This window comes from Panthera leo, chromosome E1 (genome assembly GCF_018350215.1).
Source record: "Panthera leo isolate Ple1 chromosome E1, P.leo_Ple1_pat1.1, whole genome shotgun sequence".
In the NCBI taxonomy this organism is placed as follows: domain Eukaryota; kingdom Metazoa; phylum Chordata; class Mammalia; order Carnivora; family Felidae; genus Panthera; species Panthera leo.
Window position 1 is genome coordinate 39,966,315 of NC_056692.1, and position 21,307 is coordinate 39,987,621.

Consider the following 21,307-nt stretch of genomic DNA (forward strand, 5'->3'; position numbering starts at 1 on the left):
CTCCGATTGTCTTGTGTTTGAACCGTGTCTTCCCGGGGAGACTGTTTTGGAGGCAAGGACAGACCTCCTACTTCTTTTGAAATCTCTATAGTTCAAGCATGGAGCTAGGCTCCCAGATGTCTCAGAATGAAAGAATAAATGAAAGGAAGAATGAATGAATGAATGAATGAGTGAATGAATGCTTGGCCCATGGTAAGTTGTGCTAAGTGAGAAAGAAAAGAAAGGATTTTGAGAGAAAAGGAACATTAAAAACGGGGGCAGGGGGGATAAGGAAGGGGAAGTGGGGCCTGACCAGTAGGTAGCAATGATTCAGGTTGGGTGGAGGTGGGGAGAGACACTACGCACTGGGAAGAGGACCAGAGTCAGAATCAGAATAGCTGGACGATGGCCTCTTCTCTGCCACTCACTGCTGTGTGGCCTAAGGAAAGTCACTGTCCACTCTGGGCCTGTCTTCTCAACTAAAGAATAAATCAGGGGGGTAAAGAAGACATGGGGCCCTCAGACTTCTCACAGGCCATGCGTCTCTGACCAGAGTGGTATCCAGGGCCCGGCACCATTAGGCTGGATGCCCAGAAGGGCAGAGCTCAGCCAGTAGACTTTGGGGCACTCTGACCTCTGCCCCACAGTGAGGTTCCCTCCCGCCTGCTCCATGTTTCACCCCCAACACTTCACTGTCCCTGTTGCCCTTCATTCAGCCCTGTATCCAGGTCTGGGGACAGAGGGTCACCTGGCCCTCCTGCCTTCATCTTCCAGCTCCCCTCCCTGAAGTGGTCTGCCCAGGCTGGTTGCCTGCCGTTTGCCTCTCCCTGGTTAGTCCCTCTCCCAAACTGGCACCAGTCTTAGGCCTGAGGGTGAGCCAACAGGTCAGTGGAAGCTGGACTAAGGAGGAGAAGCTAAAGGGAAGGACAGGGAGCCACCAGATCCAGGCAGGGTGACCAAGGAGGGCTGGCTTGGGAGCCTTTGCAGGGCCACCAGGTGGGTACCCATGGGCAGGGCTGAGGCTGTGGGTAATGGCTCTGCCTGTCTGGATTGGGTGGGTGTCTGTTTTCATGAGCCAGGGCATGAGGTGTCCCCGTTATTAAATATCTTTAATCACCCTGTCACTTCCTACCACTCAGACCCAGAGAAGACAGACGTGAAACCAAAGCCCACAACTTTACTGTGACCCTTGACCAAACATCCCCACTAACTAACCTCATAAGAATAGACAGAGTCACGTTTGCAATGCCAAGAGAACACACTTTATTGGGTAGAATTCCAGGGGAACCTAGTTTTGCATAAAAGCAGTTAAGTCCAGAAACACAATATAAGAAGTTATTTTGGTAGAAAAAAAATCTGCTGAGCGGGGAGCCCCTCTAGGGAATGGAGGGGGGGTCATTTAGAGCCAGGAGCCACAGGGGTGTCCCTCCGGGGGGCTGGCTACAGTGGGCAGGGCTGCAGGTGCTCCCTGGAGGAGACGACCTTCCCGTCTCTGATCTCCTCGGTGATGGTGCGGATCTGGGTGCTGACCTGGGGAGCCGGGCCGCAGGGCACAGCCGGAGCACAGGGCACAGTCGAGACGTAAGGTACCCTAACGGAAGGCTTGCATTCCGTGGCACAAGGGTGGGCAGGCAGCCTGAGGAAATGAAATCATATCAGAGTGCATTTGGCATCGGGGCATGGGACTGAGATTCATGTTAAGCGGATTTAGGGGATAGAGTACAGTTTAGGATGACAACAACCGATGGCTTCGGTGCCTCTGAAACCCCCCAAGGGCTGCAGGGGGGAAGACGAGGAACTCCCAGCTAAGCACCATGGTGGGAAGGCACTGTGGGGGGAGGGGGGGGGTGCGGCTTGTGCCCCTGTGATGACCAAGCTGGGACAAGAAGGGATCTCAAGGGAGAGGTTTTGGATCATTCGCTGTCACCCACTGCAGACTGACACCCTCTCTGAGGCACTGAGGGCTGGTCCCCGGGAGCCCTGTCCCCACGCCTGGCTCTCTGGGGCTCACAGCCACTCACTTGCAGTCCTCGCCCTCCAGCAGGCGGCGGTAGGTGGCGATCTCCGACTCCAGCCGGGCCTTGACGTCCAGCAGCACCTGGTACTCCTGGTTCTGCCTCTCCAGGTCAGCCCGGATCTCGGCCAACTGGGCCTCCACGTTGCTGATCAGGCACTGCATCTGGGCCAGCTGGGCGCTGTAGCGCGCCTCGGTCTCCGCCAGGGTGGATTCCAGGGAGTTCCTCTGGAAGGGGAGAGAGGAAGAGCCGCCAGTGGAAGGGAGTCCCAACCAGAGACCCTGTAGCCCTGGGTATGTGCATATCCTGTGTGATCACGCCCCATCATGAGCCCGCATGCTGAGGCCGGGGGTCAGGGCTTTGCCAGGAGCTGTGGCCAGTGACTGGGGCAGAAGCCACCCACCATGCCGTGCTGGGCCTGCAGCTCGATCTCCAGGGCGTTGACCGTGCGTCTCAGCTCGATGATCTCCGTCTGGCAACACTGCAGCTGCTCCGAGCTGGACACCACCTGCTGGTTCAGCTCCTCGGTCTGAGGGCCCAGAGCATGGTCAGACCAAGTGAAGCTACTTTAAAGGGGAACCCCCAGCCCCGGGAGCTGGTGCCCGCCCCCCGCCCCCCCCCCCCCCAGCCCAGCGGCCCCAGCCCCACCTGGGCGTTGAACCAGGCCTCCACGTCTCGACGGTTATTCTCCACCAGGGCCTCATACTGGCATCTCATATCATCCAGAATCTTGTTGAGATCCACTGGGGGGGCGGCATCCACCTCCACGTTCAGTCGGTCCCCGAGTTGGCAACGGAGTGTGTTGACTTCCTGCAGAGGGGAGGCAGGATGGCACACGGTTGGGAAAAGGGTGCCGGATTGAGGGTTCCAGTGGCTGGGTTCAAACCCTCCTCCCGCAGGTCCGGCTGGGTAACGTTAGCATATCAACTTCTCTGAGCCTCGGTCGCCTCACGGGCATACACCTGCCTCCTCTGGGGATTTGGGAGGGTAGGGTGACATGAGGCAAACGTCAGGCAAATAGAATAAATGTTATCAGGCACTAGCATCCAGAGGGAGATCTAGTGTCATGGGCAGGAGTGTGGGATCTCTGTGACCTTAGGCACGTGACTGAACCCCTCCGTGCCTCGCTTTTCTCATCCGTAAAATGGGATCATCGTGAGGACGAAATGAAGCGAGAACAAAATGCAAAGTGTTTCAAACAGCTCCGGGCACACAGTGTGATGTCAACAAATGTCAGCTGGAGCTCCTGGGGGAGTGGGGGGGTAGTTGTCACAGTTGTTAGCCCCAAGGGTCACCGGGGGCTCCCTGCTGGGTGGGAAACTCCGGAAAGTCGCACGACACGAGCCTCACCTCCTCGTGGTTCTTCTTGAGGCACAGCAGCTCCTCCTTCAGGGACTCCACCTGGGCCTCCAGGTCGGCCTTGCACAGGGTCAGCTCGTCCAGGATCCTGCGCAGGCCGTTGGTGTCGGCCTCCACCAGCTGCCGCATGGACAGCTCCGTCTCGTACCTGCACATACACACAACCCTGCTGGGTCTGCAGCGAAGGAGCCATGCACAGGCAGGGTCCCCCGCCCTCCATCAGCTGCGGTGGCTGATTTGGGGTCAGCAGCACGCTGGGCCTTTCCTTTGACCCGGAAGGGATCCAGGGCCTGTGCCGTATTCCCGCTTACGGTTCAGTCTGGCCTCACTCCCACCTCCCCAGCTCCCAAGGCCGGGGGGCAGAGGCGAAGGAAGGCACAACGGACCTTCCCCGATGAGGCCCACTCACTTGGTCCGGAAGTCGTCGGCAGCCAGCTTGGCGTTGTCAATCTGCAAGACTAGCCTGGCGTTCTCAGCCTTGGTCAGCAAGATCTGGGGAACAAGGGGCGTCCTGGGAGCTAGGAAAGGCCCAGCTCACAGAGGGCATGCTTCTAAGTACCACCGGCAACTTCAGCACGCCCAGCCCCGAGTCCTGAGCCCTGAGCCCAGACATGGAAGGAGCATCAGTCCCAGGAAGGGCATCACTAGAAGTAGGCCCCAGAATGGCACGGCGGGAGGCCTCAGGCTGAGGTGCAAAGATCCAAGCCAACCCGGATTCAGATTCTGCATCTCACACTCACAGGCTGTGCGATCTCGGGCAAGTTTGCTGAACCTCCCGGATACTTAACTTCTGCCTCTGTTAAATGGGCCCAGTAATACCCATCTCTCCAAGGTGAGATCTCCAAGGTGAGTATTACCCATCTCTCCAAGTAATCTAACAGATGGGAAAGCATCAGGCGCTGTGCCTGCATCTGGTAGAGGCTGGGTACATGTTATTGCCCTTCCTATAGCTAAGACAGCCAGGGGAGGAGAGGGATGGCTGGCATAGATGCACTTAGCAAGAGACTCACAGAGAGGTCTGGGTCCCCTCCCCCGCCCCAGAAAACCAGAACCCCCAGAGAAAATCTTGCCCTGAACAGAGAATTCCCTAAGAGGTCCTAAGAATTCTCATCCGTCTGTAGTCCCTTGGAATGAGACAGGACCCTCCCCCGCCCCACCACCCCACTCCCAGCCAGGGCTGGGGACGCTGGGGAGGGGCCAGGTCCCCATTACCTTCTGCTGGAGGTCCTCGATGGTCTTGAAATACGACTGGTAGTCTGGGCAGATGTACGGGATCTGAGACTCATACCACTCCCGGATCCTGGTCTCCAGCTCCGCGTTCTCCCGCTCCAGCTGGCGCACCTTCTCCAGGTAGTTGGCCAGGCGGTCGTTCAGGAACTGCATGGTCTCCTTCTCGCTGCCATTGAAGGCGCCCTCGCAGAACCAGCCCCCGCTCCCAACAAAGCCAGAGGGGTAGCAGCCAGCGGCCAGGTAGGAGCCGGGCAAGCAGCTCCCGAGGCTGGAGAGGCCCAGCCTGATGGAGGAGGCAGACCCCACAGCACCAGCAAGACTGGGGACCCTGCAGGAGCCCACAGAGCGGACGGAGGACACCCGAGAGACGCCGCCTGCCGTGCCACACAGGCCCTTGACAGACCCAGAGGAGAAGACCGGGGAGCAGACCTGGGTGGCCATGATCCTAGCAGAGGCAGGTCACGGTGAAGCAAGGAGCTCAGGTTCTAGACTCTCAAGGCCTCTCTGGGGTGTTTATATACAGTCTTCATGGGGTGTTGGCGTGTTTCTCTTGGGAAAGCCTATTCCTATTCCAGAAAGCTAATCTCATCAGAATGTGATTTTTTTGCTACCCATCCAGAATTTCTTAGCTTGTAAAAAATTAAAAAAAAAAAATTTGAATTTTGTTTGCTAAGTCAGGACTCTCGTGTGTTGTCATTTCCTGTCAGAATATGAATTTTATTGCGTCTTCAAAGTCTTTGCACCAGATCCCATAAATCGGGAGTGGCCTCACAAATGACATTTGGTTCCTGCTCTCTCTGCGTGCCTTCCCCGGAGCAACCCAGTCTGTCCGCTCGTCACCCCCTGTCCACTTCCCCGGCCTCACAGGTGCTCCCCTGCGCCTGGGCCCCTGGGACGGCTAAAAGGGAAGGACAATTCCCGGAGCTACTGTGTTCAGGACCCGTAGTCACTTCATTTACACCACACAACAATCCTGGGAAGCGGCCGGTCCTGTCTCCAAGGCACCGACGTGGAGACTCCGAACGGCTAAAAATAAGCTTGCTCAAGGTGAACAGGCAGCGAGTGACAGAACTTGGAATGGAGACCAGGTCTCCCAGACCCCAAATCCTATACTCCTGTGTTCCCGCTGCTTCTCTCACACAACCAAGATCAAGTGCAGGCACCCAGAATCTGGGACCCAGAGACCTAGGTCCAAATGATGGCTCTGCGGATAATCGGTCCTGCGATGTGAGCACATGACTGTGGTGTACCTCAGTGTCCTCATCAGGACAGTGCAGGTCATCAGCCTGCCCTGCCTGCTTCCCACAGATACGAGAAGAATCGAGAACAGAGGTAAGAGTATTTTGAAAACCCCTGTGCGCTCTAGAAACACTGCTTACACAGGACAGTCTTTGATGATGGTTTGTGGCTGTGGCCGGCAAAGGATCGCACGTGTGAGCCCTCCAAGGGGCTGCCCTGGAGGGCAGTGTCCTCTGTGACCCACAGGTCTCTGAACCTGGGAGAGTAGAATCAGGACCCTGGGCAGCCTCCACCATCCCCCTAGGCCCTGAGAGACGGCTCAGTGCAGATGACAGGAGATGGTCAATGCAGACGCGTTGGACAGGGAAGGAAAAAATGAGAATAAACAAAGCACCGCCAGATAATTAAGCAAGCTGGGAGGAGCACCTGAGAATTTAACCACCAAAAGTAAACTCCGTCTGCCGCCTCACAAAATGGGATTTCCCAAGGCTCAGGCGACCCGCTCACTCTTCTCCCACACAGACTTTGTTTGCAAGACTGGCGTTTATGGAAGCATTTATGTGATACTGAAGTTGTAATTTAGCAACCTCTTAAAACGCTTTATAAGCTTCTCTCTGAAATTACTCAGGAGGGTTGGCTGTGATGCCCATGCCTCACCCACTTCGGCAGACACCTCGACAGGATGCCTGACAGCGCCCACCCCCCCCCACCGGGAGCGGAAAAGGGGACATTAGGCCCCCAGAGCTCTGGATGCCACGGAACCAAGTCCTCACAGCAGCCCCGTCTTCCAGCAGAGCCTAGGATGGGGCTGTCCCCGGGGTTTCTCAACCTCAGCACTGACATCGTAGACTACATAATTCCTTATGGGCGGGGAGGCTTCCGGTACATCATAAAATGTCAGCAGCGTCCCTGGATTCTATGACCAGATGCCAGTAGCAACCCCCTCCCCCAGTTGTGGCAACCCGAGATGTCCCCAGACACTGCCAAATATCCCCTGGGAGGACAAACCCCCCCCCCACTTGACAACCACTGACCATCAGCACAGGGGCTCTGACCACACCTCCCATAAATGCCCCCCTCTGATTTCTAGGACAACTCACGCAGAGTCTGGCTGTCCCTAAAGCACCCATGATTCAACTTACCTTATGTGGGACACAGCATGCTCTTCCAAGGGCAGCCCTTCCAAGGCCTGGCACAGCTCTTCTCCGGGGCCTCTGGCTGCCAGGCATCTGAAGTTTCTGGGTTTTCTCACCCCTCTGCTAAACAATCCATATCTGAAGATGATTCCAGGTTTCCTTCAGGGCAACCGAGTGGGCAGGTGTCTGATGCTCTGTTCCCATCGCTCCCAGCCTGTGCATCAGGGTGGCCACCAAGGGCCAGAGTCCAGGCAGGTGTCTCCCAGGCTATGAGGAGAGGCACGTACCTCTCCTGAAGCGGGTGACAAGTGGGTCAGAGAAGGGCTTTTGGTCGCGCTTGGTCCTCTGCCTTTCTCCATGTTGCAAACTGCGAGGCCACCCCTCAGAGGGAAGTGTGGAGGGGGCTTCACGGGAGGAATTGCTCTGCTCTCTTCCACCCAGAAGCCGGGGCCATGACAGGATGGAAGTGAGGCCCATGCGGAACAGATGCCCTGCCTGCATCAGGGAAGAGAACCCAGGGCTCACAGAGCCACTCGTCTCCCAACACAGCCCCAGGGATCTGCCCACCCCACTCCCCATGGCGCCCCCAGCCTTAGAGAAAATCCCCCCTGTTCGGCATCAAGTAAACCAGGAGTGCCCATTCATCAGTTTTTATTTCAAAATAGAATCCATTTCAAGACCATTCTTTCTAACATTAATCTGAAGGAGCTCCTGGGTGGCTCAGTCGGTTAAGCATCTGACTCTTGGTTTCAGCTCAGGTCATGATCTCGTGGTTCATGAGCTCAAGCCCTATATTGGGCTCTGCATTGATGGTGTGGAGCCTGCTTGGTATTCTCTCTCTCCTTCTCTCTGCCCTTCCCCTGCTCCTGCTCTCTTGCTTTCTCTCTCTCTCCTCAAAATAAATAAATAAATAAATACAATACAATACAATACAATACAATACACTGGGCTAAGGGTCAGGGGCCTGGACTCCAAGCCAAGCTCTGCCCCAAACTTCCCAAGTGACCCCCGTCCATTCCGGGCCCCAGAGCCCCAACCTGAACAGGAAGTGCCCAGACAAGGGAAGCTTGAGGCCCTCTTCCATCTCAGACATTATAGGATTTGAGGCCTAGGCATTTCCTGTGGAGGGGGCCAGGAGTCACCTGCACGTGTCCGTGACTCATTCACCACCCCCCACAGCCACCATCCTGCTTCTTTGCCACTAGCCTGGAGAATAAAAGAATGGAGAGGAGTTACAGAGATTCCAGCTTATGACATGATTGAGTTTTCTTATTTTTTTGTTTTTGTTTTTGCAAACCCTCTTGGACCTCAGGCCACCCTTTGCTTCCACGCCTCCACCAGAGCAAAGGCATGGGCTTCCTCCGGGCCTGCCCTGGTAGGCAGAGGCCACACGAACCCACCTCCTGGGGCTGTTCCCCAGAAGCCCCCATTTGGAGGTACAGAGTCACCGGGATGTTGAGCCAGCACCCCAGCACGTCCAGGCTGAAATGACATCTCTGGCCAACTGAGCCAGGGACACGGCTTTGCCAAAGAAGGGGCTCAGAGGGTCTCAGGCTGGCCCACAGGGGTCTGAGGCCTGAACTCAGGCAGACCTGGGTAGTTGAAGCTACTCAGCCACTCTGAGCCTCAGTTTTTCCAGGAGGAACCACAGTCACAGGATTGTGAGAAGTAAACATGCTTGATGAACAGAAACTGGTGTCACAGATTTGAGATCAAAACTGTTCTTAGAACCCATATAGCCTAAGCTCCAGCCAAATGCTGCATCCAGGGGCTCAAATCACTCACCCTGGTTTCATGGGATGCAGCCCAGCTGTGCAAGAAAGACAGCTGATCAAAGAGCAGCAGGAGCCCCCTAGACCAGGACCCTCTGGCCTCTGACGAGAAGCTAGCACCTTCCAAAAGCTACCCCCACTTCCTGCCAGCACCAGTGCTGGCTTTAGGGCTACAGAGCTGACAGGATGCTCTCTGCCCACTATGGCCCCAGCTTCAGGGTCAAGGGGAGGAGGGGAGGTGCTGCTGCAGGAACATAAAATGTCCTGGCTTTTCCCAAGCCCACCTTGGAAGGCCACCAAGTTCAAAATCAACCACTGGGTTTGTGGATCCTTTTTTGGTTGAAAGAGAAGAAGAAGAAGAAGAAGAAGAAGAAGAAGAAGAAGAAGAGAAGAAGGAGGAGGAGGAGGAGGAGGAAGAGGAGGAGGAGGAGGGGTATCTGTTCTCAAATGAGCTTCCATCTGAAAGCCAAGGTTCTCCGTGGCCGAAGACCTAAGAAATCAAGCATGAGTCTGCTGCCCAGCTGATCATTCCCTTCAACATAGAAGGGACTGGGCACGGCCTGTCACAGTGGGCCCGAGAAGGAAAGCAGGGTCCCTCTTTTCCTGCTTCTCGGTGCTGGTGCTATAGTTAGAAGCCAGCCTCCACCATCACATGGTGCCCCAAAGGCATTGGAGGAAGCAGACCATGGACCATGGGGCAGCCAGGTCTCCACAAAAGGGCACAAAAGGAAAAAGGTCACTCAAGAAATACAATCTCTCTCTCTCTCTCTCTCTCTCTCTCTCTCGGCTTAGGCTTGAGCTTCCTGGTTTTCCTGGTACCTGTTTGATCTTTGACACCCATACACACAGGTCCTGCAGAATTTCTCACTCTAAGAGGCATCTAGGACATGCTGATCCCAAGTCTTCACCTTTTTAGACCCCACCCAGCACCCACCCACCCAGAAACGGGGACACCCACACTGACCTCCATTTCTTCCCCCCACACAACTGCTTTTTCAATTTACTCAAGCGGCAAAGCACCCGGGATTCCCGGCCCCTCCCAGAAATTTCTGTGCCAAATAACCACATCAAAACCCCAGGCCAACTCTGCTGCCAGCTGTGAGATTCTAGTACAGACGTGCAGTAACAGGTACACGAAGTTGACGGAAGCATTATGGGGGAGTGGGGGGGAATCTTTCAATTAAGACATTTTGAGCCACCGATTCGATTTATCCAAAGAATCAGAGAAAGGTCTCGCCTTTTTTAGTCTTGACTGGAAGAGACTCAGAGCTGTTCCCAGACCTGCTAAGGGCAGGGCTGCCAGATTTTATTAGCAAACAAAATTGCATACAATATTGGGACATACTTGTACCTGAAATCATTCACTGTCTGTCTGTGGTTCCACATTAACTGGGCAAGGCTGCCATCCGGCCCTAGCCAGGCTCAGGACAATCTGGACACACACTGATTGAACAAGGGTGGGGGGGGGGTGTCTTTCCCCACTCCCTGGCTGCCCCTCCATAGGACCAGGAGCCCATGCCCTGGGACCTCAGGAGAGCTGACGAGGAGGCCACGGCTCCGGGAAGTGGCTCCTCCTGAGGACCCAGGCCTCTACCGGGCTCCCGGGGACATGGCTTCCCAGCATGCTGCTCCTTGTATGGCCCTGAATCCCCACTGGGCCTGGGCCCCACCCAGATCAGGACTTGAAACCCCCACCTCACCAGCTCCAGAACTCCCCCAGAACTCTCATTCCCCCCAAAACACAAAGGTACTTTCTCTCCCCCTCGGGTGTCATTTGGCAATCGCCCGGGGCTTCTGGATTCTGCTCCAAACTACCCTTGCTTTGGGGGAGGCCCAGAGAGCCACCCCAACCCCAGTCCGCGGCCATACCTCTCCACGGTTCTCTGTCACCAGGCTCTGTTCCTGCATCCCAGGACCCACTTCCCTCACCTACAGCCAGCTCTTCCTTCCTGCACAGCTGCGTCGGCTGACAGCTCCCATCTGGAAGAGTCCAGGGCCTCCTGCTCGGATCCACTCAGCCCCTAACTCCCCCCACCCAGCTTTTATGGAAAATTCCAGAGCTGTCACTGCTTTCCCTCAAGTGCCTGGAGAACCTGTGGTTTGTGGGAGACGCGGAGCCAGGCCCAGTGGGAGAAAGAAGCGGTACCTCAGCCTCCCGCGTCCACTGGATTCAGGTACCACTTAACTGAACTACAAAGCAAATTTCCCAAACACCCTGTTTAATTGAGTTCCATCGTCCGCATTTACAGGGCCTCGTGTGCACTCGGTCTCAGTACTTCCTACTGACGACGGCGTGTCTGCAAAGCACTGTGGTCTCCAGATTGTAATTAACTCGGCTTTATACTGTGGGTTCCGCTTGCAAACTAGGCTGAGATCCTTGGTTGAAAGAAGCCACAGAGTCATCACGGCCGTTCATAAAAATGGGCCAGAAGAGTGAATACCAGTTCTTGGCCGACTCCCCCGCCCCCCTCCCCACCCGCAACAGGAGCCTGTGTGGGTCTGAGGACCCACCCAGCAACCTGATCCTTCCCAAACTCTGCAGAATGGAGTCTGATGTGTGCTCGGCTCATGCTGGACCCCCCAGAGGAGCTGCTCAAAGGCGTGTCACTCGCATACCCTGCCCCACTCCAGCCACTAAGCCCCAGGAACACCATCCAATAGGAGGCAGGTCCCCAGGCAGCCCCGAGACGCACGCTGACCCAGGCAGGGAGAGAGGAAGGGCCCCAGTGGCTGACGCGGGAAAGCCGGAACAGCACATCATCACACGCCATTGACCACAGCCTTCACGTGACATCCCTCCCTTCTCTTCCCTCAAGCTCCCCTTAGGAGGGACGGTGAGCCTCCCCTTCCCAGAAAGCCCCAGGCACCTTCACCTCACACTCTGAGTCTTTTGTGGACCCTCAAAGGTTACCACCCAAAACAGAAAGACAACAGGCACCCGAGGAGTCTCGGGGCTCAGCCGTGCCCCGTTCACCAGGGCGCCCAGCTGCCCAACATGAGGCTGGGGACTGGCCAAGGCCTGGTGTGGACACTGGACCCAGGTAGGATCAGGTCTAGGGCTCTGTCCCTCCGCCCTGGGTCCCAGCAGGTGGCCGAGAGGAACTGATCTGCTTTCTGGGGTGAGCCTGCCCCCTGCAGGACCCAGACAGGACACGCACCCCCATCAGGGAGGGCAGAAGTTGACTGCCCCGTCCATTGGGAGGAGCCTGAAAGAGAGGGAGGCACCTTTGCCGAGGGTGAGGAGGAAGAGGGCACAGAGGCAGCACAGAAATTAGCCAACTTTGTGCAGCACCTACTGTATGGAGGTGCTTGCCTCGAGAGCCTGACTAGCTCTGAGGCACGGGACGCCACAGGAGCATCGCATGGTTGACACCTCTATCCCTTAAGCATTGGGGCTTAGAAGAGAGCCTCGTTTCTTTCCCTAGAGGCCTGGAACCGAACGCTTGACTTTGACAAAAGGCCAACCACAGTGTCGAAAAGCACATTGGAACATGGATGCCAGCTCTCTCGATAGACAGGTCACTTCAGCAGCCTGGGCCTCAGTCTTTAGACGTGTAAAATGGGCACAATGGTGCCGACTCATGGGACTGTGACAAAAATGAAATAATGCAAAGGAGCCCCGTAAAGAGTCAGGCGCTAGACACACTGTCACTTTCCCCTTTGTTTTTACCCCGTCTGATTTGGCACCTCTGGCATTCACATGTGATTAGCCACACGCTCGTGACCACAGCCCTGGGAAGCAGAGGTGTGGGCCTGGGGTGGGTGTGGGCACCTAGCGAACTGGGAGAGGGAAATACCAACCCTGCAGGCCTCCCTCAAAGCTGCCCTCCCTCAAATGGCCGCCCCCTACAGATGACAGGGGGAAAAACTGAGTCCTGGATGGAAAGGGCAGATTCCCAGCCCGCGCACCACACTACCGAGGTGACCACCTTCTCCCGGTTCAGGAAGGCTCCTGGGTTGGCTTTGACGGCCCCTCCTGGGCTTCCCTCTCTGGCTTCCCTGGGACTCCCGACAGGGCCACAGAGGCCCTTGTGTGAGTCTGGCTTCGATGGCCTCCCTGACGCCTGGGTGAAAGGGTCCCCGACCAGAGCCCCCACCAGGCCCAGGGTCCAGCTCATTTCGTGGCTCCACGTGGACCACACGGACCTGGGCATGTGAGCTAGAATTAAGTCCAGCCCGTTCTGCAGTGGGCGGGGAGAGGGGAGGAATCTGGAATGCTCTGGCTTAGTCAGCCGGGTGGGCCGCATGTCAGTGATGTTTGTAGGACTAAGCCAGCCACCTGAGCCCACAGCTGTGCCCCAGCGGTTGGTAGGCTGGTCCAGGGAGAGAAAGGCAGCCCCACCCTCCCAAGCACGTGGTCAACACCGGGCTAGGCAGGTGCAGACACACACACACCTGAATGCACCCCACACTGTCCGGGTGCCAAAGGGGAGGGGGTGTGCATCTCAGTCTGAACGGTGAATAAAAACCCGGTAGTTCAGGACACGCGGGTGGCTCAGTTTAGTTAAGTGTCTGACTTCGGCTCAGGTCACGATCTCGCGGTTTGCGGGGTCGAGCCCCACAGAGGGCTCTCTGCTGTCGGCGTGGAGCCTGCTTCGGATCGTCTGCCCCCCCCCTTCCCCTCTCTCTCTGCCCCTCCCCCCCTGCAAAAATAAATAAATGCGGAAAAGAAACACCTGGTAGTTTCCAATAACACAAATGTGGGGGCGCAGAGGGAAAGCGAGGAGGAAGGTCACCTCAGACTGAGGTCACTCATTGAACAAGGGCCCGAGGCTCCCAGTCACATGACTGGGTCACCAAGACCGGTTTGCATAACAGGGCCTCAAGTTGTGAGAGGGGGCGATTGTAGAATTCAGGGCCAGAGACAGGCAGGAAGAGGCCAGACAGTAGCGGCCTCTGCCAGGGAGGAGTCCAGGTTTTCTTCAGTGGCCAGGGGAGCCACGGAAGCATCACTAGGCCAGGAGGAAGATTTCCCATTCCCAAGAATCATCCCCAATTGAGTGTGGAGCAAGGACGCAGGGGAAGCTCAAACTGGAGGCAGGGAGGCCAGGGGGGCCGGCTGTGAGGACATTACAAGCTACCAGCATCCACAGGATGGACCTGGGAGGGCAGTCAGGGAGAGAGCAGGCCAAGGTGGCTCCTGGGCTCCTGACTTGGGCCTCCGGAGCCTCTGGGATGGGGGCCAGGATGGCACAGATCTGGGAGCATGAAGGGTGCTCCTTCGGACAGCGGTTTAGAGGAGGTAGCGGGCATGAGGGTCTGGGCTAGAGGAGAGGGGCTTCACTGGAGTGCCAACAGAACGTATTGGCAATTGTGACCATGGACTTGTCCCAGATGAGCCAAGGGGAGGGTTGAAAGGATAAAGAGAAGCATGCCCATGCCAGAATCCAGAGGACCAGACTCCATGTAAGGAGCGCGCCCAGCAAGAGGAGGCTGCAAATCAGAGCTGTGACATGGACAGAGGTGGGGACACGGGTGCAGAGGGGAATTGGGGAGGAAAGTCAGCTCAGATTGAGGTCACCCATTGAGTCATGTGGCCAATTCATTGAGCGGGTTGGCATGGCAGGACCTTGGAGTGGGTAGAAGGGAACTGCAGGTCCGGATGTCCATCATCTTAAAAGGAAGCACCTTGCAGAAAGGGGGCAGCAGGTTGGGCTTGGGGTAACTGTCCTGGGTCTCCTTCCCCAAACCAGCCCCAGTGTCTCCTGCCCCTTCTGTTTCTCTGCAAGGGAACACTGGCCCTCGAAGCCCTCCCCAGAGCCGTCTGGACCTCTTTCCCAAATCTCCCCATCCCCTGACTCTATTAGTGTCCCGTTGCCACCTTCTAGCCTATAAGGTGTTGAACTGGCTCACATGGCCTCGCGTGTCTCCAGTTTGTTGCATTTGTCCGTGTTTGCTGAGCACCGTGGCCCATGAGCCACCCATTTCCCCCGTGTCTGTGCCCTGATGGTTGGCCCAGGTGCTTCGTGTCCTGCCCACCTGGGAGCTGCCTGGGCCAGGCCTTGTTGGGGTAAGCCACTTGGCCCAACAGTACCCGCCCACCTATCACCCCAAATCAGGGCCTCGGCAGGTCCTGCCCTCAGAAATCAGGCCAGGGTCAAAAATACATATGCAGAAAGGCAGGAAACTTTATTGAATCGTCTTTTCTTTTTAGCAGAGAAGCTGAGAAATCAGAGTAACCAGATAAGGGAGAAGGGGAGGTGCCCAGGGAGAGAAGCGCAGAGCGCCCGCCCTCGGGAGAGCGCCAGGGGGCCGGTGTCCTGAGCGTCCTGCGGTCCCTCCCTCTCTCCTGCAGGGACCTGTCATCTCTCTCCTCTGGGTGCTGAAGACAGAGGGAGAGGAAGCCAGGTGGATTTAAGGCTTACGGGGTTCGGAAATGCGGCGACTGGGAGGGGAGGCAGTGGTGACAGTGACACTGGTGCTTCCTGAGAAACAGAGGGGGCAAGAGACACTCAGGCTGGAGAAGACCCACCTCAGCAGGTCAGGGCCCTTAGGAGGGCCCCAAGCCCCCTCACTGGTCAGGCTGGGCGTTAGCTGATAGAGACTCTCATGTTATTGTCCCCCAAGGTGGGGAAGCCTCCAAAGCCTCCCAGTGGCTCCTTGGGGCAGAGCCAGCTATTCTGAAAAGAAACAGATGAGCAAATGACCACGTCCACCATAACCCCCTCCCTCCGTCCACTGGGGAGTCTGGCACTGCCTCCACCCGCCCCCCCCCCAGGGCAGCGAGCAGGAGCCAACTCGCCTCTCCCACCGGGTTGTTTCCTTACCTCCTGAGGAGGGTAAGCCAGCCATCCTGGGAGAGAGAAGAGGAGTGAAGTGAGCACAAATCACCCAAGGACAGCTGCTCCCTCATCTGCCCTTGGATCGAGCGACTCAGATCACTGAGAGGCCCCCAAGCTGGGCTTCCTTACCAACTGTGCCCCAGCCCAAGGGCCGCCACAGGTAACTGGCAGGCCTATGGGACCTCAGGAGGACATAGTACCGGCCCCAAATCCAGGACATCTGCCAGATCTTTTGTCCTCCCTCTGGTTCCTTCGAAACCTACACCCTACTCCCACTGAGCCCACAAGGACAGCCTGGTCCCTGCAAATGGTCTGAAGGCAGTGAAATCGCCATTTTTATCGCTTTGTTTAGCCGAACTGAACCCAAGGCAATATTCTTCCGATATGAGCCGTTCTGTCCATGGCCCCTATTCCTGCCGCTCTAATCCAAAGGCCCAAATTGGAAAGCTTAAAGGTATTGACCCTGCAGGCCGCTGAGGAAATCCCCCCGCAGTCTGATTCAAGAAAACAGGAAGCCCTGGTCCTGGATCTCCATCCAGTCAGTTTAAGCTCAGAAGGTCCCCTTCCATATGGAACATGAGGACCTGATCCTTAAAGGCCTTGCCTGTTCGAATGTCCAAGGGTCCTGTGGTCACTTTCCCAAGAGAGAGGCTTGAGAGGGCCTACCTGGCGTCCTGGCCCTCCAGCAGGCTGCGGTAGGTGGCGATCTCCTGCTCCAGCCGCGTCTTGATGTCCAGCAGCATCCTGTACTCCTGGTCCTGGCACTCCATCTCGCTGCGGAGCTCGCTCAGCTGGGCCTCGATGCCGCCGATGAGCCCCTGGATCTGCTGCAGCTGCATGGCATAGCGGCACTCCATCTCCGCCAGCGAGCTCTCCAGCCCGGCTTTCTGGGGGGGAGGGGGTAACAGAGAAGTGAGAAGGGGAGCCAGGCCAGGCAGAGGCCTAGAGGTGCTGGCTGCTGGGCAGGAGGCAGCAGGTGTACCATGCTGAGCTGGGACTGCAGCTCAATCTCCAGGCCCTGGAGGGTGCGTCTGAGCTCTGTGATCTCTGTCTTGCTGGTCTGGATCATGGCGGTACTAGAAGACACCTCCTTGTTCAGCTCTGCACTCTGAAATCCGAGCAGGAAGAAGGTTTCAGAGGAGCCCAGTGGAAGGCCCTGGAATCCCTGGGCGCCACGGGGTGAGAGGGCCGGGTACCTTGCTGTGGAACCATTCCTCGGCGTCCCGGCGGTTCTTCTCGGCCATGGCCTCGTACTGTTCCCTCATCTCGGCCAGCACGCGGGTCAGGTCCACGCCCGGGGCCGCGTCCATCTCCACGTTGACCTGGCCGGCCAGCTGGCTGCTGAACTCCTTCATCTCCTGCAGAGTGGGTGGGGCCCGCTTAGGGACGGAGGGCAGAAGAGGGGGCAGAGCGGGCTCCCACATGCCAATCCCGGCTTCGTGCCTGACTCACGACATGCCCTTCGCCCTCCTGCATACCCACCCCCCAGCCTCTGTTTCCCAGTGAGCGTGAAGAGGTTTGAGCACATGGGCCTCTTGGCTCTGAGGGTCTCTCTTCCTTGCTAGGTCCTACGGGAGGACTCAAGACAGCAGGGCCCTTGTCTGAGCTCATGAAACAAATCAGGACAGCGGGTCCCACTGACCACCTGGCCTGGCTATGGATCCAAGAAGGAAAGGGATCTGGGTTCCCAAAGGACAGTACCCCTTGCTCTCCATGGTGACACACACTGTTTTTGGTAGAGGGGAGCATATCTGAACCACCAAGCCCTTCGGTCAACGATGAGGAGGTGCCCATGGCCCCACTCTGCCCCCCGCCACCAGCAGCCCCTGCCGGCCCCCACCTCCTCGTGGTTCTTCTTCAGGAAGGCCAGCTCCTCGTTCAGGCTCTCGATCTGCATCTCCAGGTCGGTCTTGGTCAGGGTCAGCTCATCCAGCACCCTGCGCAGGCCGTTGGTGTCGGCCTCCACGCTCTGGCGCAGGGCCAGCTCGTTCTCATACCTAAACGATTTTTTTTTTAATGTAAAAAGCAACACAGAAGTTAGACACTCCCCTAATTCTGTACTGGACTCTGCTACTTCTCCAAGACCTTCACCCCTGGGATGCTCCGATCTCACTGTTCAGATGAGCATTTGTGTCAGATAAAAGACAGTTTGGAAAGGCCAGGACTCACTTGAGCCTAAAGTCATCCGCAGCCAGCCTGGCATTGTCGATCTCCAGAACGACCCGGTTGTTGTCGATGGTGGCCGCCAGGATCTGCAAAATACAGGAGGTAATCACCGGAGGGTCCACGAGTTTGGGGAGGAGGAAGAGACAGCGTGGGCAGGACGGTTGTCATCATCTGACTGCCTCTGTACTGTCCCCGCGAGCCAGAATAAGGCACTTCTCTCCTCTTCTTGTAAAGAGAGGGGTGGGGCAAGTCCTTCCGCTTGCCCAGTCACTCTGGCATTCTACGCTTGGTCATGGTGGGGAAGATAGGGATGCACATTTCAGGGGAATGACCCTACCGAGAACATCTTTGGTTCATCATGTCTCAATGGCCCCAGACTAGCAAGCCCACCATTGTGAGAGCAGGTGACCTTAAGGTCAGGAGGGGGTCAGCCTGGCTCCAGACAGCTCATAGTAACTTCGTTGGAGCTGGCCTCCGGGCTGAGCAGAGGAAAGATCTAACAAATACTCCCAACGGTTTGAATTTCTTGTCTAAACATCCATATTCTGAAGCAGGCCGCTAGAGGAGAGGGTGGGGGTGGGTTAAATGGGGGACAGGCATTAAGGAGGGCACTTTTCCAGGTGAGCACTGGGTGTCATATGTAAGAGATGAATCACTGGGTTCTACTCCTGAAGCCAAGACTACACTGTATGTTAACTAACTTGAATTTAAATTAAAAAAGCAAATTCCACCGCACATAGCTGGGACATAGCCCAGGCAGGTGGATTTCTGTTCTAGCAAGCTGGGTCCCAGCGTGATGGACAGTCCTCGATGAAGGAATCTCAGTTTAATGTTGGCTGAGCCTCTTCTCCATCTTTCCCACCTGGCCGAAGCTAATTGAGTGTAACAGTTTAAATGGGGCCCTTACAACATCAACCAGTATTCCGAGACCAGTGAATGAACACGTATCCCTCTCTGAGGATTGGAGTCATTCTTAGCAGCTTTTAAAACTGTCATGGTTGGGGCGCCTGGGGGGCTCAGTCTGTTGTGTCCGGCTTTGGCTCAGGTCATGAGCTCACGGTTTGTGAGTTCGAGCCCCGCGTCAGGCTCTGTGCTGAAAACTCAGAGCCTGGAACCTGTTTCGGATTCTGTGTCTCCCTCTCTCTCTGCTCCTCCCCTGCTCTTGCTCTGCCTCTCTCTCTCTCTCTCTTAAAAATAAATAAACATTAAAAAAAATTTTTTTTAAACTGTCATGGTTTCCAAACAACTCAGTGGGTTAGAATTATAGGGATCCAGTCACTGATAACAAAGCAGTAAATGTTGACAGTAAAAAGTGGTAAAAATGTTGACATGAGTGGTAATAACAGTAAAAATGGATAGTAGGAGAAAACGTATTTGGGGAGCAGTGGCCTAAGGAAGGTTATCAGGAGTAGAGACACTTGCTGGTAAAAGACTAGAATTTTCCCCTACGGGGGGGTGAGGGTTCTACCATACTGCATTTCCTGGCCTTTGCGGCTCTGGCCTGCGCAAAAGAACCCTTGCCAACATCCAAGGACTCACCTTGTCCCGCAGGTCCTCCATGGTCTTGTAGTAGTGGCTGTAGTCCCGCTCCGGGCTGCTGGGGCTCTGCTTCTGGTACCAGTCCCGGATCTTCACCTCCAGGTCGGCGTTGGCCTCCTCCAGGGCGCGCACCTTGTCCAGGTAGGAGGCCAGCCGGTCGTTGAGGTTCTGCATGGTGAGCTTCTCGTTGCCGGAGAGGAGGCCGCCATCGCCGCCACCAAAGTCACCAAAGCCAGCGCCAAAACCCCCACCAAAGCCACCTCCAAGGCCACCTCCAAAGCCCCCTCCGAAGCCTCCTCCAAAACCACTACCAGCCCCTGCACCGAAGCCGCAGCTCATGCCGCCCCCGTAGCCCCCAGCTGATCCCCCAGAGACAAAGCGTGATGAGCAGGTAGAGATACTGCGGCCTCCTCCCAGCTGGCAAGAGCCACCCCCGAATCCACCTCCATAGCTGGCGGAGGAGCTCTGTATGCGGCAGCTCATGGTGAGAGCAAAGATGGGGAGCAGGTGAGGACAGCAGCTGGGCTTGGCCTGGGCCGAAGACAGTGGCTCTTCCCTGGAGTGGGGGGCCTTTTATACTGCCTTCTACGAGGTTGGACGATTGCCCCATCTTCTCTCCTCCCTTCCCCACCCTCTGACTGGTGCCAACTGTACTGTTTCCCACAAGCCAGTTACCTCTGCTCTCCAAGGTGGGTTGTGCCTTTGGGGGTGGCTTTAAGCCTTAACAAAAGGGATGATTCAGAGGGAATGGTGTTCTGCCCGAGACTACCCTTTTGACAGCTGAATTCAACTTCACCTCTGTACTGTGGGAGCTCCCTCCACGGGCTCTCAGCTCCACCCAGTACTAGAATGGGGACAGGGCCGTAAGGTGGCCCTGTGCTTCACGAGGTCACGGCAGCCCTCGACTCCCTTCTTTCTGTCTCTAAAACTTCAGACTGGAATGTTCTGCCCCCTGTTTAGCATTTCATCGACTCCGGTGCTCCCAGAGACTCTGATGACAAACTGCTCGGTCTTGTAGAATCGACTACCTTGAAAGTGTTTAAACTGGGGGGAAAAAAATAGTTTCCAAGACCATCAAAACCCAGGGAGACTGAGGTACAGAATGAGGAAGGAAGCAACCCTGAACATCATAACAGCTAACACACTCAGACCCCTCGCCATGGGTGGGCACGGGACTAAGTACACTCACTTGTCATTCGATCTTTGCAACAGCCTGATGACGTGGGTCCTACTCGTAACCCCATTTTACACATGGGGAAACCGAGGCTTAAGGGTAGTCAGGCCTGAGACCCAAGTCTGGTTCAGTCTGACACTAAAACTCCCTTTTTAGGTATATTATTCATACAGTAAATTGTAGAAATCATTTGTGTCCAACTTAATGCATTTTTTAAATGTGTATTTATTTTTGGGAGAGAGCACAAGTCAGGGAGAGGCAGAGAGAAAGGGGGACAGAGAATGCAAAGCTGGCCCAATATAGGGCTCGAACTCATGAGCTGTGAGATCACGACCTGAGCCGAAGTCAGATGCTCAACTGACTGAGCCCCCCAGGTGCCCCCAGCTTAATGCATTTTTACCTATGTATGAAGTTTACCCATCACCCAGAACATTTCTGGACTCCATAAAGCTCCCCATACCTTTTCCCAGTCAGCTACCCATGCCCTATATCCCTAGGAAGACCACAATTCCCTCTACTGTTACCCTAGATGAATCCGCAGATCTCAGCCAGGGACTCTTTTGCTCCTTAGAGAACATTTGACAATGTCTGGAGACATTGGTTGTCACCACAGGAGGTTGCTGCTGCTGTCTAGAGGACAGAGACCAGGGATGCTGCTAAATATCCTACCACGCACAGGACAGCCCACAATAAAGAATTCTCCAGCCCAGAAGGTCGATAGTGTCGAGGCTGAGGAGCCCTGGATCAGCCTGACCCATGTGTTCAATCATGCCATCATCCCAGCTGCCTTAGAGGCACAGTCAAGTCCAGAAAGGGAGTCTTATAATGCCTGACAGGGCTCTCTCCAGCCCTCCGGTCACATGACACCTGTCTCAGCTTGTGAGCATTTGACCAAGAGGCCCCATAGGAGGATGTA

At 56.0% G+C, this 21,307-nt stretch overlaps 2 protein-coding genes across 2 annotated transcripts; both read right to left on the reverse strand.

Moving 5' to 3' along the window:
* Positions 1-1,348: 1,348 nt before the first annotated feature.
* On the reverse strand, positions 1,349-5,024 carry KRT36 (keratin 36). Its single transcript, XM_042915069.1, has 7 exons — positions 4,566-5,024; positions 3,763-3,845; positions 3,345-3,501; positions 2,643-2,804; positions 2,398-2,523; positions 2,001-2,221; positions 1,349-1,615 (listed from the first exon to the last, which is right to left on the reverse strand). The coding sequence occupies exons 1-7, from the start codon at positions 5,022-5,024 to the stop codon at positions 1,420-1,422; spliced, it is 1,404 nt and encodes a 467-aa protein (XP_042771003.1). The 3' UTR covers positions 1,349-1,419.
* Positions 5,025-14,857: 9,833 nt separating this feature from the next.
* On the reverse strand, positions 14,858-19,700 carry KRT13 (keratin 13). Its single transcript, XM_042916256.1, has 8 exons — positions 19,218-19,700; positions 17,682-17,764; positions 17,353-17,509; positions 16,709-16,870; positions 16,495-16,620; positions 16,179-16,399; positions 15,498-15,523; positions 14,858-15,155 (listed from the first exon to the last, which is right to left on the reverse strand). The coding sequence occupies exons 1-8, from the start codon at positions 19,698-19,700 to the stop codon at positions 15,085-15,087; spliced, it is 1,329 nt and encodes a 442-aa protein (XP_042772190.1). The 3' UTR covers positions 14,858-15,084.
* Between the last annotated feature and the right edge of the window lie 1,607 nt (positions 19,701-21,307).

Bases quoted from the DNA above. Each gene is read 5' to 3' on its own strand.
- KRT36 (XM_042915069.1), bottom strand. From the start codon at position 5,024: ATGGCCACCCAGGTCTGCTCCCCGGTCTTCTCCTCTGGGTCTGTCAAG. The intron at 3,846-4,565 runs GTAATGGGGACC...CTTGTTCCCCAG, and splicing joins TCGAGGACCTCCAGCAGAAG to ATCTTGCTGACCAAGGCTGA. The intron at 1,616-2,000 runs GTGAGTGGCTGT...TCATTTCCTCAG, and splicing joins CTGGAGGGCGAGGACTGCAA to GCTGCCTGCCCACCCTTGTG.
- KRT13 (XM_042916256.1), bottom strand. From the start codon at position 19,700: ATGAGCTGCCGCATACAGAGCTCCTCCGCCAGCTATGGAGGTGGATTC. The intron at 16,871-17,352 runs GTGGGGGCCGGC...CCCACTCTGCAG, and splicing joins TGAAGAAGAACCACGAGGAG to GAGATGAAGGAGTTCAGCAG. The intron at 15,156-15,497 runs GTAAGGAAACAA...TCTGTTTCTCAG, and splicing joins TGGCTTACCCTCCTCAGGAG to GAAGCACCAGTGTCACTGTC.